This window comes from Oncorhynchus clarkii, unplaced genomic scaffold (genome assembly GCF_045791955.1).
Source record: "Oncorhynchus clarkii lewisi isolate Uvic-CL-2024 unplaced genomic scaffold, UVic_Ocla_1.0 unplaced_contig_10815_pilon_pilon, whole genome shotgun sequence".
NCBI classification, from domain to species: Eukaryota; Metazoa; Chordata; class Actinopteri; order Salmoniformes; family Salmonidae; genus Oncorhynchus; species Oncorhynchus clarkii.
Window position 1 is genome coordinate 96105 of NW_027258090.1, and position 18733 is coordinate 114837.

Below are 18733 nucleotides of genomic sequence, written 5' to 3' on the forward strand. Positions count from 1 at the left end.
CTGATTGGCCCTGTGTTTTTTTTCTGCAACCACTGATAACCTGTTAACCTCTCCTCCCATTTCCTGTAGTTTTGTCTCTGGTTTCCTGTAGTCACTAAGTTCTGCCATCTCAGTACTCTGGTATAGATACTCCTGTGTCAGTACTCTGGTATAGATAGTCCTATGTCAGTCCATCTCAGTACTCTGGTATAGATAGTCCTGTCTATTGAACCCTGTAGGATCTATATACACTATAAAAAAATCAGGGGACTGTATGTCTGTTGGTTCCATTGTCCAGGTAAGGCTATAAGCTAAATAAAAGTTGACCCAGGTCAGGTCAGGTCAGGTTTGTGATGTGATGTGATGTGTGATGTTCCCTCTACACTATTTGCTTTTACAGGCGAACAACAAAGCCAACACAGTGACCAGTCCTAAAGCCAACACAGTGACCAGTCCTAAAGACACCAGCTTAACCCCAGCACTGGTACATACTACACCCTCCATACCTCCCTCTACTCCCTCCTCCTCACTGGTACATACTACACCCTCCATACCTCCCTCTACTCCCTCCTCATCACTGGTACATACTACACCCTCCATACCTCCCTCTACTCCCTCCTCCTCACTGGTACATACTACACCCTCCAAACCTCCCTCTACTCCCTCCTCTTCACTGGTACATACTACACCCTCCATACCTCCCTCTACTCCCTCCCCATCACTGGTACATACTACACCCTCCATACCTCCCTCCTCATCACTGGTACATAATACACCCTACATACCTCCCTCTACTCCCTCCTCATCACTGGTACATAATACACCCTCCATACCTCCCTCTACTCCCTCCTCATCACTGGTACATACTACACCCTCCATACCTTCCTCTACTCCCTCCTCATCACTGGTACACACTACACCCTCCATACCTTCCTCTACTCCCTCCTCATCACTGGTACACACTACACCCTCCATACCTCCCTCTACTCCCTCCTCATCACTGGTACATACTACACCCTCCATACCTCCCTCTACTCCCTCCTCATCACTGGTACATACTACGCCCTCCTTTCCTCCCTCTACTCCCTCCTCCTCACTGGTACACACTACACCCTCCATACCTCCCTCTACTCCCTCCTCATCACTGGTACATACTACACCCTCCATACCTCCCTCTACTCCCTCCTCATCACTGGTACACACTACACCCTCCATACCTTCCTCTACTCCCTCCTCATCACTGGTACATACTACACCCTCCATACCTCCCTCTACTCCCTCCTCATCACTGGTACATACTACACCCTCCATACCTTCCTCTACTCCCTCCTCATCACTGGTACATACTACACCCTCCATACCTCCCTCCTCATCACTGGTACATACTACACACTCCATACCTCCCTCTACTCCCTCCTCTCATCCCCCCCTTCCTCCTCCTCCATACCTCCCTTTACTCCCCTCTTTCTCCCTGTGTTGACCTTGCGGTAGGATTTTACCACAGATTGAACAATGAGACAGATATTTCCCTCCCTCCCTCCCTCCCTCCCTCCCTCCCTCCCTCCCTCCCTCCCTCCCTCCCTCCCTCCCTCCCTCCCTCTCTTCCTTCCTTCCTTCTTCCCTCTCTCCATTGTTTCCTTCCTTCCCTCCCTCTCTTCCTTCCTTCCTTCCTTCCTTCCTTCCTTCCTTCCTTCCTTCCTTCCTTCCTTCCATTGTTTCCTTCCTTCCTTTCAGCTGAAGGGCCAAAGGATGCTGGCTCCTTAATCTGGTAGTGATGGTCTGCTTGGTTGCAACTTGTGCATGGTGTGTGCTGATTCGCTGGCTGTGTTGGTCACATGACTGATGCCCTGCATGACCTCAACATCTTTATATGCATTTGTTCCCATGATGACACACACACAAACAGTTATACACACACACACACAAACACACCACACACACACACACACTGATGACAGTGTGTAATCTGTCTCAGTGATTACAGCCGAGGATAGCATCCGTCCTGCTAAGACTTGGTACAGTCACACACACACGCACACACACACACACACACACACACACACACACACACACACACACACACACACACACACACACACACACACACACACACACACACACACACACGGAGTCACACTCCTCTACCTCCTCCACCCCCTCCTCTACCTCCTCCTCCACCTCCTCCTCCTCCACCTCCTCTATCACCTCCTCCTCCTCCACCTCAACCTCCTGCTCTACCTCCTCCTCCACCTCAACCTCCTGCTCTACCTCCTCCTCCACCTCAACCTCCTGCTCTACCTCCACCTCCTCCACGTCCTGTTCCACCTCCTCCTCCTCCTCAACCTCCTGCTCTAACTCTACGTCCTCCACCTCCACCTCCTCCTCTACCTCCTCCTCTACCCCCACCTCCTCCACCTCCTCCTATACCTCCTCCTCCTCCTCCACCACCTCCTCTACCACCTCCTCCTCCACCTCAAGCTCCTGCTCCACCTCCTCCTCTACCTCCTCCTCTACCCCCACCTCCTCCACCTCCTCCTATACCTCCTCCTCCTCCTCCACCACCTCCTCTACCACCACCTCCTCCACCTCAACCTCCTGCTCTACCTCTTCCTCTACCTCAACCTCCTGCTCTACCTCCACCTCTACCTCCTCCTGCACATCCCCCTCCACCTCCTCCTCCTCCTCCACCTCCACCTCCACCTCCTCCACCACCTCCTCCTCCCCCACTGCTGTCTCTATCTATTCTGTTTGTATTGTTTCATCTCTCTCCCTAGGAACCCCAGACCACAGTGATCCACAACCCAATAGATGGGAAGAAGGTACAGCACTGACAGAGTGTGTGTGTGAGTGTGTGTGTGTTTAATTTTTTTGTGTGTACACATTTATTTACTTTATATTAAATGTATGTAGTTCTGTCCTTGAGCTGTTCTGGTCTATTAATGTTGTGTATTATTTAATATTCTGTGTGGACCCCAGGAAGAGAAGCTGCTGCTATAGAAACAGATAATGATCCTAATAAACCCCAGGAAGAGAAGCTGCTGCTATAGAAACAGATAATGATCCTAATAAACCCCAGGAAGAGAAGCTGCTGCTATAGAAACAGATAATGATCCTAATAAACCCCAGGAAGAGTAGCTGCTGCTATAGAAACATATAATGATCCTAATAAACCCCAGGAAGAGTAGCTGCTGCTATAGAAACAGATAATGATCCTAATAAACCCCAGGAAGAGAAGCTGCTGCTATAGAAACAGATAATGATCCTAATAAACCCCAGGAAGAGAAGCTGCTGCTATAGAAACAGATAATGATCCTAATAAACCCCAGGAAGAGTAGCTGCTGCTATAGAAACAGATAATGATCCTAATAAACCCCAGGAAGAGAAGCTGCTGCTATAGAAACAGATAATGATCCTAATAAACCCCAGGAAGAGAAGCTGCTGCTATAGAAACAGATAATGATCCTAATAAACCCCAGGAAGAGTAGCTGCTGCTATAGAAACAGATAATGATCCTAATAAACCCCAGGAAGAGTAGCTGCTGCTTTAGAAACAGATAATGATCCTAATAAATCCCAGGAAGAGTAGCTGCTGCTATAGAAACAGATAATGATCCTAATAAACCCCAGGAAGAGTAGCCGCTGCTATAGAAACAGATAATGATCCTAATAAACCCCAGGAAGAGTAGCTGCTGCTTTAGAAACAGATAATGATCCTAATAAATCCCAGGAAGAGTAGCTGCTGCTATAGAAACAGATAATGATCCTAATAAACCCCAGGAAGAGTAGCTGCTGCTATAGAAACAGATAATGATCCTAATAAACCCCAGGAAGAGTACCTGCTGCTTTAGAAACAGATAATGATCCTAATAAATCCCAGGAAGAGTAGCTGCTGCTATAGAAACAGATAATGATCATAATATACCCCAGGAAGAGTAGCTGCTGTAGAAACAGATAATGATCCTAATAAACCCCAGGAAGAGTAGCTGCTGCTATAGAAACAGATAATGATCATAATAAACCCCAGGAAGAGTAGCTGCTGCTATAGAAACAGATAATGATCCTAATAAACCCCAGGAAGAGTAGCTGCTGCTTTAGAAACAGATAATGGGGATCCTAATAAACTACCATTACACACTGAGTGTACAAAACATGCTCTTTCCATGACATAGATTGACCTGGTGAATCAAGGTGAAAGCTATGATCCCTTATTGATGTCACTTGTTAGATCCACTTCAATCAGTGTAGATTAAGGGGAGGAGACAAGTTAAAGAAGGATTTTTAAGCCTTAAGACGATTGAAACACGGATTGTGTGTGAACCATTCAGAGGATGAATGGGCAAGACAAATGGGGTATGGTAGTAGGTGCCAGGCGCACCGGTTTGAGTGAAGAACTGCAACGCTGCTGGGTTTTTCCACACTCAACAGTTTCCCGTGTGTATCAAGAATGGTCCACCACCCCAAAGGACATCCAGACAACTTGACCCAACTGTGCATTTGAGTCAACATGGGTCAGCATCACTGTGGAACGCTTTCGACACCTTGTAGAGTCCATGCCCCAACGAATTGAGGATGTTCTGAGGACAAAAGGGGGGTGCAGCTCAATATCAGGAAGGTGTTCCTAATGTTTTGTACACTCAGTGTATATCATTCATTTAAAAGTTTAAAAAAATGTATGTAGAAATCGCAGATTGCCCCTTTATTAAAAATGGTAGATAGCTGACAAAACGAGATCTGATTTAAGTATTAGGCAGCGTTTACACAGGTAGCCCAAATCTGATACTCCGTGTACACCAGGCTATAGATCAATCTATACATTCTGATACTCGGTGTACACGAGTCTATAGATCAATCTATGCGTTCTTTCCCCCAGGAGTCTATAGAGAGCACCAACACCACCATCGAGGACGAGGATGTCAAAGGTAGAGACACTTGTCTGTCACCTTCTCTCTCTCTCTTCATCTTTCTGTCTCTCTCTATCTTTGTCTGTCTGTCGCCCTCTCTCTTCGTCTATCTCTACCTTTTTCTGTCTGTCTGTCTCTCTATCTTTGTCTCTGTCCCCTTCTCTCTCTCTCTTTGTCTCTGTCCCCTTCTATCTCTATCTTTGTCTCTGTCCCCTTCTCTCTCTCTCTTCGTCTTTCTGTCTCTCTCTATCTTTGTCTCTGTCTCCTTCTCTCTCTATCTTTGTCTCTGTCCCCTTCTCTCTCTATCTTTGTCTCTGTCCCCTTCTCTCTCTATCTTTGTCTCTGTCCCCTTCTCTCTCTATCTTTGTCTGGCTGTCGCCCTCTCTCTCCTTCCATCTGTCTTTCAAACCTCTCTTTTCACTCTGACCTTCAGCTACCTTCTCCTCTTCTTCCTCATCTTTCTCCTCCTTCCCTCTTCCTCTTCTTCCTCATCTTTCTCCTCCTTCCCTCTTCCTCTTCTTCCTTCTGATGATTGAGACTCCATATACATTTATTATTAAACACACTTACCTGTTATCTTTTCTTTCTGTGAATGGAATTATTTTCTACATTTGAAATTCATGTTAACCCCCCCACCCCCTACACACACACCTGTCCTCTCTGCCAGTCCTCTGTTTTGGGAACTTGGTAGGTAGTGTGTGGAGCTCTAAGGGTCGTTCCACTCAGTCCTCTGAGCCCAGGCAGACTCCCTCCTCTTCAGGACAGAGTAAGTCCCCTGGCTATGCCCCCCCCCCCCCCCGTACCCCAGACAGTGTCCCACTGGGTCTCTCCTCAACTACTCTGGAGAAACCTGTCCCCCTGACCACTGTCTCCTGTGTCTCCCCTCAACCACTCCGGAGAAACCAGTCCCCCTGTCCACTGTCTCCTGGGTCTCTCCTCAACCACTCCGGAGAAACCTGTCCCCCTGTTCACTGTCTCCTGGGTCTCTCCTCAACCAATCAGGAGAAACCTGTCTCCTGGGTCTCTCCTCAACCAATCAGGAGAAACCTGTCTCCTGGGTCTCTCCTCAACCACTATGGAGAAACCTGTTTCCTGGGTCTCTCCTCAACCTCTCTGGAGAAACCTTTTTCCCTTGGGTCTCTCCTCAACCACTCTGGAGAAACCTGTCTACTGTCTCCTGGGTCTCCCCTCAACCACTCTGGAGAAACCTGTTTCCTGGGTCTCTCCTCAACCTCTCTGGAGAAGCCTGTCCACTGTCACCTGGGTCTCCCCTCAAACACTCTGAAGAAACCTGTCCTCTGTCTCATGGGTCTCTCCTCACCACTCTCCTCTTCAGGACAGAGTAAGTCCCCTGGCTATGCCCCCCCCCCGTACCCCAGACAGTGTCCCACTGGGTCTCTCCTCAACTACTCTGGAGAAACCTGTCCCCCTGACCACTGTCTCCTGTGTCTCCCCTCAACCACTCCGGAGAAACCAGTCCCCCTGTCCACTGTCTCCTGGGTCTCTCCTCAACCACTCCGGAGAAACCTGTCCCCCTGTTCACTGTCTCCTGGGTCTCTCCTCAACCAATCAGGAGAAACCTGTCTCCTGGGTCTCTCCTCAACCAATCAGGAGAAACCTGTCTCCTGGGTCTCTCCTCAACCACTATGGAGAAACCTGTTTCCTGGGTCTCTCCTCAACCTCTCTGGAGAAACCTGTCTCCTGGGTCTCTCCTCAACCACTCTGGAGAAACCTGTCTACTGTCTCCTGGGTCTCCCCTCAACCACTCTGGAGAAACCTGTTTCCTGGGTCTCTCCTCAACCTCTCTGGAGAAGCCTGTCCACTGTCACCTGGGTCTCCCCTCAAACACTCTGAAGAAACCTGTCCTCTGTCTCATGGGTCTCTCCTCACCACTCTCCTCTTCAGGACAGAGTAAGTCCCCTGGCTATGCCCCCTCCCCCCCCGTACCCCAGACAGTGTCCCACTGGGTCTCTCCTCAACTACTCTGGAGAAACCTGTCCCCCTGACCACTGTCTCCTGTGTCTCCCCTCAACCACTCCGGAGAAACCAGTCCCCCTGTCCACTGTCTCCTGGGTCTCTCCTCAACCACTCCGGAGAAACCTGTCCCCCTGTTCACTGTCTCCTGGGTCTCTCCTCAACCAATCAGGAGAAACCTGTCTCCTGGGTCTCTCCTCAACCAATCAGGAGAAACCTGTCTCCTGGGTCTCTCCTCAACCACTATGGAGAAACCTGTTTCCTGGGTCTCTCCTCAACCTCTCTGGAGAAACCTGTCTCCTGGGTCTCTCCTCAACCACTCTGGAGAAACCTGTCTACTGTCTCCTGGGTCTCCCCTCAACCACTCTGGAGAAACCTGTTTCCTGGGTCTCTCCTCAACCTCTCTGGAGAAACCTGTCCACTGTCACCTGGGTCTCCCCTCAAACACTCTGAAGAAACCTGTCCTCTGTCTCCTGGGTCTCTCCTCAACCACTCTGGAGAAACCTGTTTCCTGGGTCTCTCCTCAACCACTCTGGAGAAACCTGTTTCCTGGGTCTCTCCTCAACCACTCTGGAGAAACCTGTCTCCTGGGTCTCTCCTCAACCACTCTGGAGAAACCTGTTTCCTGGGTCTCCCCTCAACCACTCTGGAGAAACCTGTCCCCCTGTCCACTGTCTCCTGGGTCTCTCCTGAACCACTCTGGAGAAACCTGTGTCCTGCCTCTCTTGAACCACTCTGGAGAAACCTGTCCACTGTCTCCTGGGTCTCTCCTCAACCACTATGGAGAAACCTGTCTCCTGGGTCTCTCCTCAACCACTATGGAGAAACCTGTCTCCTGGGTCTCTCCTCAACCACTCTGGAGAAACCTGTCCACTGTCTCCTGGGTCTCTCCTCAACCACTATGGAGAAACCTGTCTCCTGGGTCTCTCCTCAACCACTATGGAGAAACCTGTTTCCTGGGTCTCTCCTCAACCTCTCTGGAGAAACCTGTCTCCTGGGTCTCTCCTCAACCACTCTGGAGAAACCTGTTTCCTGGGTCTCTCCTCAACCTCTCTGGAGAAACCTGTCCACTGTCACCTGGGTCTCCCCTCAAACACTCTGAAGAAACCTGTCCTCTGTCTCCTGGGTCTCTCCTCAACCACTCTGGAGAAACCTGTTTCCTGGGTCTCTCCTCAACCACTCTGGAGAAACCTGTTTCCTGGGTCTCTCCTCAACCACTCTGGAGAAACCTGTTTCCTGGGTCTCTCCTCAACCACTCTGGAGAAACCTGTCTCCTGGGTCTCTCCTCAACCACTCTGGAGAAACCTGTTTCCTGGGTCTCTCCTCAACCACTCTGGAGAAACCTGTTTCCTGGGTCTCTCCTTAACCACTCTGGAGAAACCTGTCCCCTGTCCAATCTGTACTGGGCGTCCCTTCTACTCCCTCCTCATCAGGCCAGAGTAAGTCGCCTTTTGTTGGGGTAGAGATCATGACTATATCCCGCCTCTACCTCCCGTCCCCTCTCTTCAGCCATTCTGGAGAAACCTGTTCCTGTTCCTAGTCTCTGTCCCCCTCTACTCCCTCCTTATTAGTCCAGAGTAAGTCCCCTTCTAATTGGGTGGAAACCCTGGCCATGTCTCCTGTACTCCCTGGGCCTCCACTCAACCACTCTGGAGAAACCTGTCTCCTGTCCCTCTGTCATTTCCCCCTGTCCCCTGTCTCTGTCCCCCTGTCCCCTGTCTCATTTCCCCTTGTCCCTGTCCCCTGTCTCTGTCCCCCTGTCCATAAACACGCACAGTATTTCTGGCTGAGCGACTGAGTCAAAGGCCGCATTTCCAGTCTGACAACATTGCAGATGCCTGCAGATCTCACAACACCTGGATGGATATTTAACATATCAGCTAACCACACCACATGATGTAGTAATCTGATCTATTAAATAACCACACCACATGATGTAGTAATCTGATCTATTAACTAACCACACCACATGATGTAGTAATCTGATCTATTAACTAACCACACCACATGATGTAGTAATCTGATCTATTAACTAACCACACCACATGATGTAGTAATCTGATCTATTAACTAACCACACCACATGATGTAGTAATCTGATCTATTAACTAACCACACCACATGATGTAGTAATCTGATCTATTAACTAACCACACCACATGATGTAGTAATCTGATCTATTAACTAACCACATCACATGATGTAGTAATCTGATCTATTAAATAACCACACCACATGATGTAGTAATCTGATCTATTAACTAACCACACCACATGATGTAGTAATCTGATCTATTAACTAACCACACCACATGATGTAGTAATCTGATCTATTAACTAACCACACCACATGATGTAGTAATCTGATCTATTAACTAACCACACCACATGATGTAGTAATCTGATCTATTAACTAACCACACCACATGATGTAGTAATCTGATCTATTAAATAACCACACCACATGATGTAGTAATCTGATCTATTAAATAACCACACCACATGATGTAGTAATCTGATCTATTAACTAACCACACCACATGATGTAGTAATCTGATCTATTAACTAACCACACCACATGATGTAGTAATCTGATCTATTAACTAACCACACCACATGATGTAGTAATCTGTAATCTGATCTATTAACTAACCACACCACATGATGTAGTAATCTGATCTATTAACTAACCACACCACATGATGTAGTAATCTGATCTATTAAATAACCACACCACATGATGTAGTAATCTGATCTATTAAATAACCACACCACATGATGTAGTAATCTGATCTATTAACTAACCACATCACATGATGTAGTAATCTGATCTATTAACTAACCACACCACATGATGTAGTAATCTGATCTATTAAATAACCACACCACATGATGTAGTAATCTGATCTATTAACTAACCACACCACATGATGTAGTAATCTGATCTATTAAATAACCACACCACATGATGTAGTAATCTGATCTATTAACTAACCACACCACATGATGTAGTAATCTGATCTATTAACTAACCACACCACATGATGTAGTAATCTGATGTATTTAAAACATATCAGCTAACCACACCACATGATGTAGTAATCTGATGTATTTAAAACATATCAGCTAACCACACCACATGATATAGTAATCTGATCTATTAACTAACCACACCACATGATGTAGTAATCTGATCTATTAAATAACCACACCACATGATGTAGTAATCTGATCTATTAAATAACCACACCACATGATGTAGTAATCTGATCTATTAACTAACCACATCACATGATGTAGTAATCTGATCTATTAACTAACCACACCACATGATGTAGTAATCTGATCTATTAACTAACCACATAGCATGATGTAGTAATCTGATCTATTAAATAACCACACCACATGATGTAGTAATCTGATCTATTAACTAACCACACCACATGATGTAGTAATCTGATCTATTAACTAACCACATAGCATGATGTAGTAATCTGATCTATTAAATAACCACACCACATGATGTAGTAATCTGATCTATTAACTAACCACACCACATGATGTAGTAATCTGATCTATTAAATAACCACACCACATGATGTAGTAATCTGATCTATTAACTAACCACACCACATGATGTAGTAATCTGATCTATTAACTAACCACACCACATGATGTAGTAATCTGATCTATTAACTAACCACACCACATGATGTAGTAATCTGATCTATTAACTAACCACACCACATGATGTAGTAATCTGATCTATTAACTAACCACACCACATGATATAGTAATCTGATCTATTAACTAACCACACCACATGATGTAGTAATCTGATCTATTAACTAACCACACCACATGATGTAGTAATCTGATCTATTAAATAACCACACCACATGATGTAGTAATCTGATCTATTAAATAACCACATCACATGATGTAGTAATCTGATCTATTAACTAACCACATCGCATGATGTAGTAATCTGATCTATTAACTAACCACATAGCATGATGTAGTAATCTGATCTATTAAATAACCACACCACATGATGTAGTAATCTGATCTATTAACTAACCACACCACATGATGTAGTAATCTGATCTATTAACTAACCACATAGCATGATGTAGTAATCTGATCTATTAAATAACCACACCACATGATGTAGTAATCTGATCTATTAACTAACCACACCACATGATGTAGTAATCTGATCTATTAACTAACCACACCACATGATGTAGTAATCTGATCTATTAACTAACCACACCACATGATGTAGTAATCTGATCTATTAACTAACCACACCACATGATGTAGTAATCTGATCTATTAACTAACCACATAGCATGATGTAGTAATCTGATCTATTAAATAACCACACCACATGATGTAGTAATCTGATCTATTAACTAACCACACCACATGATGTAGTAATCTGATCTATTAAATAACCACACCACATGATGTAGTAATCTGATCTATTAACTAACCACACCACATGATGTAGTAATCTGATCTATTAACTAACCACATTGCATGATGTAGTAATCTGATCTATTAAATAACCACATCACATGATGTAGTAATCGGATCTATTAACTAACCACATCACATGATGTAGTAATCTGATGATCTATTTAACAGCCGTGATTTAATGTATGTCAGATTGTGTTGTTGGACTAATGTTGACCTGAGGTTGTGGTGACGTTGTGGTGAGATTGTGGTGATGTTGTGGTCATGTTGTGTTTGTGTGTTTCCAGCTCGGAAGCAGGAAATCATCAAAGTCACAGAGCAGCTGATCGAATCCATCAACAACGGAGACTTCGAGGCCTACGCGTGAGTCCTGCTCTGTCTGTGTGTGTTTAGGGCTAGCACTACGCGTGAGTCCTGCTCTGTCTGTGTGTGTTTAGGGCTAGCACTACGCGTGAGTCCTGCTCTGTCTGTGTGTGTTTAGGGCTAGCACTACGCGTGAGTCCTGCTCTGTCTGTGTGTGTTTAGGGCTAGCACTACGCGTGAGTCCTGCTCTGTCTGTGTGTGTTTAGGGCTAGCACTACGCGTGAGTCCTGCTCTGTCTGTGTGTGTTTAGGGCTAGCACTACGCGTGAGTCCTGCTCTGTCTGTGTGTGTGTTTAGGGCTAGCACTACGCGTGAGTCCTGCTCTGTCTGTGTGTGTGTTTAGGGCTAGCACTACGCGTGAGTCCTACTCTGTCTGTGTGTGTTTAGGGCTAGCACTACGCGTGAGTCCTGCTCTGTCTGTGTGTGTGTTTAGGGCTAGCACTACGTGTGAGTCCTGCTCTGTCTGTGTGTGTTTAGGGCTAGCACTACGCGTGAGTCCTGCTCTGTCTGTGTGTGTGTTTAGGGCTAGCACTACGCGTGAGTCCTGCTCTGTCTGAGTGTGTTTATGGCTAGCACTACGCATGAGTCCTGCTCTGTCTGTGTGTGTTTAGGGCTAGCACCACGCGTGAGTCCTGCTCTGTCTGTGTGTGTTTAGGGCTAGCACTACGCGTGAGTCCTGCTCTGTCTGTGTGTGTGTTTAGGGCTAGCACTACGCGTGAGTCCTACTCTGTCTGTGTGTGTTTAGGGCTAGCACTACGCGTGAGTCCTGCTCTGTCTGTGTGTGGCTCTGGTCTATAGTAGTACCACTATATAGGGAATAGGGCTCTGGTCTATAGTAGTACCACTATATAGGGAATAGGGCTCTGGTCTATAGTAGTACCACTATATAGGGAATAGGGCTCTGGTCTATAGTAGTACCACTATATAGGGAATAGGGCTCTGGTCTATAGTAGTACCACTATATAGGGAATAGGGCTCTGGTCTATAGTAGTACCACTATATAGGGAATAGGGCCCTGGTCTATAGTAGTACCACTATATAGAGAATAGGGCTCTGGGCACTAGTAGTTCACTATATAGGGAATAGGGCTCTGGTCACTAGTAGTTCACTATTTAGGGAATAGGGCTCTGGGCACTAGTAGTTCACTATATAGGGAATAGGGCTCTGGTCTATAGTAGTGCACTATATAGGGAATAGGGCTCTGGTCTATAGTAGTGCACTATATAGGGAATAGGGCTCTGGTCTATAGTAGTACCACTATATAGGGAATAGGGCCCTGGGCACTAGTAGTGCACTATATAGGGAATAGGGCTCTGGTCTATAGTAGTACCACTATATAGGGAATAGGGCCCTGGGCACTAGTAGTGCACTATATAGGGAATAGGGCTCTGGTCTATAGTAGTACCACTATATAGGGAATAGGGCCCTGGGCACTAGTAGTGCACTATATAGGGAATAGGGCTCTGGTCTATAGTAGTACCACTATATAGGGAATAGGGCTCTGGTCTATAGTAGTACCACTATATAGGGAATAGGGCTCTGGTCTATATTAGTTCACTATATAGGGAATAGGGCTCTGGTCTATAGTAGTACCACTATATAGGGAATAGGGCTCTGGTCTATAGTAGTACCACTATATAGGGAATAGGGCTCTGGTCTATAGTAGTACCACTATATAGGGAATAGGGCTCTGGTCTATAGTAGTACCACTATATAGGGAATAGGGCTCTGGTCTATAGTAGTACCACTATATAGGGAATAGGGCTCTGGTCTATAGTAGTACCACTATATAGGGAATAGGGCTCTGGTCTATAGTAGTACCACTATATAGGGAATAGGGCTCTGGTCTATAGTAGTACCACTATATAGGGAATAGGGCTCTGGTCTATAGTAGTACCACTTTATAGGGAATAGGGCTCTGGTCTATAGTAGTACCACTACATAGGGAATAGGGCTCTGGTCTATAGTAGTACCACTATATAGGGAATAGGGCTCTGGTCACTAGTAGTACCACTATATAGGGAATAGGGCTCTGGTCTATAGTAGTACCACTATATAGGGAATAGGGCTCTGGTCTATAGTAGTACCACTATATAGGGAATAGGGCTCTGGTCTATAGTAGTACCACTATATAGGGAATAGGGTTCTGGTCTATAGTAGTACCACTATATAGGGAATAGGGCTCTGGTCTATAGTAGTACCACTATATAGGGAATAGGGCTCTGGTCTATAGTAGTACCACTATATAGGGAATAGGGCTCTGGTCTATAGTAGTACCACTATATAGACAATAGGGCTCTGGTCTATAGTAGTACCACTATATAGGGAATAGGGCCCTGGTCTATAGTAGTACCACTATATAGGGAATAGGGCTCTGGTCACTAGTAGTTCACTATATATAGGGAATAGGGCTCTGGTCACTAGTAGTTCACTATATATAGGGAATAGGGCTCTGGTCACTAGTAGTACCACTATATAGGGAATAGGGCTCTGGTCACTAGTAGTTCACTATATAGGGAATAGGGCTCTGGTCACTAGTAGTTCACTATATAGGGAATATGGCTCTGATCACTAGTAGTGCACTATATATAGGGAATATGGCTCTGGTCACTAGTAGTTCACTATATATAGGGAATATGGCTCTGGTCACTAGTAGTTCACTATATAGGGAATAGGGCTCTGATCACTAGTAGTTCGCTATATATAGGGAATAGGGCTCTGGTCACTAGTAGTTCACTATATATAGGGAATATGGCTCTGATCACTAGTAGTTCACTATATATAGGGAATAGGGCTCTGGTCACTAGTAGTTCACTATATATAGGGAATATGGCTCTGGTCACTAGTAGTTCACTATATATAGGGAATAGGGCTCTGGTCACTAGTAGTTCACTATATATAGGGAATAGGGCTCTGGTCACTAGTAGTTCACTATATATAGGGAATATGGCTCTGGTCACTAGTAGTTCACTATATATAGGGAATAGGGCTCTGGTCACTAGTAGTTCACTATATATAGGGAATATGGCTCTGGTCACTAGTAGTTCACTATATATAGGGAATAGGGCTCTGGTCACTAGTAGTTCACTATATATAGGGAATATGGCTCTGGTCACTTGTAGTTCACTATATATAGGGAATAGGGCTCTGGTCACTAGTAGTTCACTATATATAGGGAATATGGCTCTGGTCACTAGTAGTTCACTATATATAGGGAATAGGGCTCTGGTCACTAGTAGTTCACTATATATAGGGAATAGGGCTCTGGTCACTAGTAGTTCACTATATATAGGGAATATGGCTCTGGTCACTAGTAGTTCACTATATATAGGGAATAGGGCTCTGGTCACTAGTAGTTCACTATATATAGGGAATATGGCTCTGGTCACTAGTAGTTCACTATATATAGGGAATAGGGCTCTGGTCACTAGTAGTTCACTATATATAGGGAATATGGCTCTGGTCACTAGTAGTTCACTATATATAGGGAATAGGGCTCTGGTCACTAGTAGTTCACTATATATAGGGAATAGGGCTCTGGTCACTAGTAGTTCACTATATATAGGGAATAGGGCTCTGGTCACTAGTAGTTCACTATATAGAGAATAGGGCCCTGGTCACTAATAGTTCACTATTTAGGGAATAGGGCCCTGATCACTAGTAGTTCACTATATAGGGAATAGGGTTCTGGTCACTAGTAGTTCACTATATAGGGAATAGGGTGCCACATGGGTCTGTGTTTGTTTCCAACAGGAAGATCTGTGATCCTGGTCTGACGTCGTTTGAACCAGAAGCGCTGGGGAACCTGGTAGAGGGACATGACTTCCATCGCTTCTACTTCGACAACGGTAACACATCCATCAGTCATTCAGAAGATACAGTTATTGATTAGTAGAGGCATTGATTAGTAGAGGTATTGATTAGTAGAGGTATTGATTAGTAGAGGTATTGAGCGACTATTTATTAGTGTAAGTATTGATCAGCTATCGATTAGTAGTTATTGATCAGCTATTGATTAGTAGAGGTATTGATTAGTAGAGGTATGATCAGCTATTGATTAGTAGGGGTATTGAGCAGCAACTTTTAATTAGTAGGGGTATTGATCCGCTATTGATTCGTAGGGGTATTGATCAGCTATTGATTAGTAGGGGTATTGATTAGCTATTGATTAGCAGAGGTATTGATCAGCTATTGATTAGTAGAGGTATGATCAGCTTTTGATTAGTATAGATATTGATCAGCTATTAATTAGAGGTATTGATCAGCTATTGAGTAGTATGTATTGATTAGTAGAGGTATAGATTAGTAGAGGTATTGATTAGCAATTCATTAGTAGAGGTGTTGATCAGCTATGGATTAGTAGATGTATTGATTAGCTATTGATTAATAGAGGTATTGTTTAGTAGAAGTATTGATTAGCTATTCATTAGTAGAGGTATTGATTAGTAGAGGTATTGATTAGCTATTGATTAGTAGAGGTATTGATTAGAATATGTATTGATTAGTAGAGGTATTGATTAGCTATTGATTAGTATAGGAATGAATTATTAGAGGTATTGATTAGCTATTCATTAGTAGAGGTATTGATTAGCTATGGATTAGTATATGTATTGATTAGTAGATATATTGATTTGCTATTGATTACTATAGGTATTGATTAGCTATTTATTCATACAGGTATTCATTAGTAGAGGTAATGATTAGAATTGGTATTGATTAGCAGATGTATTGATTAGTAAAGGTATTGATTAGTAGAGGTATTGATTAGCTATTGATTAGTAGAGGTATTGATCAGCTATGGATTAATAGATGTTTTGATTGGTAGAATTTATGAATCAGATATTGATTTGTAGTTATTGATTAGCTATTGATGAATAGTTATATCCGTCTGTGTCTGTTTCTGAGAACTACAACTCCCACTAGCTAAGGTCTGTCTGTGTCTGTTACTGAGAACTACAACTCCCACTAGCTAACTAAGGCCTGTCTGTCTCTCTCTCCATCTCCCTCGTCCTCCCCCCTTCTCTTTCCAGCCCTGTCTGTGTCTGTTACTGAGAACTACAACTCCCACTAGCTAACTAAGGCCTGTCTGTGTCTGTTACTGAGAACTACAACTCCCACTAGCTAACTAAGGCCTGTCTGTCTCTCTCTCCATCTCCCTCGTCCTCCCCCTTCTCTTTCCAGCCCTGTCTGTGTCTGTTACTGAGAACTACAACTCCCACTAGCTAACTAAGGCCTGTCTGTCTCTCTCTCCATCTCCCTCGTCCTCCCCCTTCTCTTTCCAGCCCTGTTTGTGTCTGTTTCTGAGAACTACAACTCCCACTAGCTAAGGCCTGTCTGTGTCTGTTACTGAGAACTACAACTCCCACTAGCTAACCAAGGCCTGTTTGTGTCTGTTACTGAGAACTACAACTCCCACTAGCTAACTAAGGCCTGTCTGTGTCTGTTACTGAGAACTACAACTCCCACTAGCTAACTAAGGCCTGTCTGTGTCTGTTACTGAGAACTACAACTCCCACTAGCTAAGGCCTGTCTGTGTCTGTTACTGAGAACTACAACTCCCACTAGCTAACTAAGGCCTGTCTGTCTCTCTCTCCATCTCCCTCCCCCTCCCCCTTCTCTTTCCAGCCCTGTTTGTGTCTGTTTCTGAGAACTACAACTCCCACTAGCTAAGGCCTGTCTGTGTCTGTTACTGAGAACTACAACTCCCACTAGCTAACTAAGGCCTGTCTGTGTCTGTTACTGAGAACTACAACTCCCACTAGCTAACTAAGGCCTGTCTGTCTCTCTCTCCATCTCCCTCGCCCCTCCCCCTTCTCTTTCCAGCCCTGTCTGTGTCTGTTACTGAGAACTACAACTCCCACTAGCTAACTAAGGCCTGTCTGTGTCTGTTACTGAGAACTACAACTCCCACTAGCTAACTAAGGCCTGTCTGTCTCTCTCTCCATCTCCCTCGTCCCCCTTTCTCTTTCCAGCCCTGTCTAAAGGTAGCAAGCCGGTGCACACCATCCTCCTCAACCCTCACGTCCATCTGATAGGTAGGAAATCAGCCATTTCTAATTATTATAACAATAATATAATGATATATATATGCCATTTAGCAGACACTTTTATCAAAAGCAACTTACATGAATGTGTTCATATATTTTCCATATGAGTGGCCCTGGGAATTGAACCCACTATCCTGGTATTGCAAGCACCATGATTTACCAACTGAACATTATGTTGATTTTTCTGGGCTATGTTTTATGTAATCTTGTTTCTGGTTGGTATTCAAATATATGTACATATCAATTCCAGTCAGAAACTAGACCAGATGCAAATGTCCCATTCCAAATTGTCCTGAAGCATTGAAGTGAACATTGGAATGGGAATTCCGGTGTACTTCCTGGATTGAATCAAGATGGACGCCAACCCTCTGGTACTTATGGTGCGGCAGGGTAGCCTAGTGGTTAGAGTATTGGACTAGTAACCGGAAGGTACAAATCTGTCGTTCTAGCCCTGAACAGGCAGTTAACCCACTGTTCCCAGGCCGTCATTGAAAATAACAATTTGTTCTTAACTGACTTGCCTAGTTTAAATAAAGGTAAAAAATGATGTACAATGTGTTTTACGATGTTGACGTGAAACAAGGAGAGGTGAACTAATGAGAAGGTCTATCTAGCGGAGAACGCTGCGTGCATCGCCTACATCCGCCTGAGCCAGTACATGGACGCGGGGGGGATGCCTCGCACCATGCAGTCTGAGGAGACCCGCGTCTGGCATCGCAGAGAGGGAAAGTGGCAGAACATACACTTCCACCGCTCGGGCTCGCCCAGCGTACCATCCCAGTAAGAAACACACGTTAATCAATGAATTCATGTATTAATTATAGCGATTATAAATACACCGATATCACAACATTCACTTCCACCGCTCGGGCTCGCCCAGCGTACCATCCCAGTAAGAAACATACGTTAATCAATGAATTCATGTATTAATTATAGTGATTATGAATAAATCGATTTCAGAACATTCACTTCCATCACTCTGTAGTGTCC

At 44.8% G+C, this 18733-nt stretch overlaps 1 protein-coding gene across 1 annotated transcript in view; it reads left to right on the plus strand.

The window, feature by feature from the left end:
- The window catches only part of LOC139395344 (calcium/calmodulin-dependent protein kinase type II delta 2 chain-like), a 52001-nt gene extending 33474 nt beyond the window's left edge, over positions 1-18527 (plus strand). The window contains exons 10-17 of the mRNA XM_071142911.1: positions 380-463; positions 2754-2798; positions 4849-4897; positions 5547-5645; positions 11622-11697; positions 15450-15544; positions 17669-17731; positions 18358-18527. Coding sequence (XP_070999012.1) covers positions 380-463; positions 2754-2798; positions 4849-4897; positions 5547-5645; positions 11622-11697; positions 15450-15544; positions 17669-17731; positions 18358-18527 — 681 coding nt within the window. The remainder of the gene's footprint in view (positions 1-379; positions 464-2753; positions 2799-4848; positions 4898-5546; positions 5646-11621; positions 11698-15449; positions 15545-17668; positions 17732-18357) is intronic.
- The last annotated feature ends 206 nt before the right edge of the window (positions 18528-18733 follow it).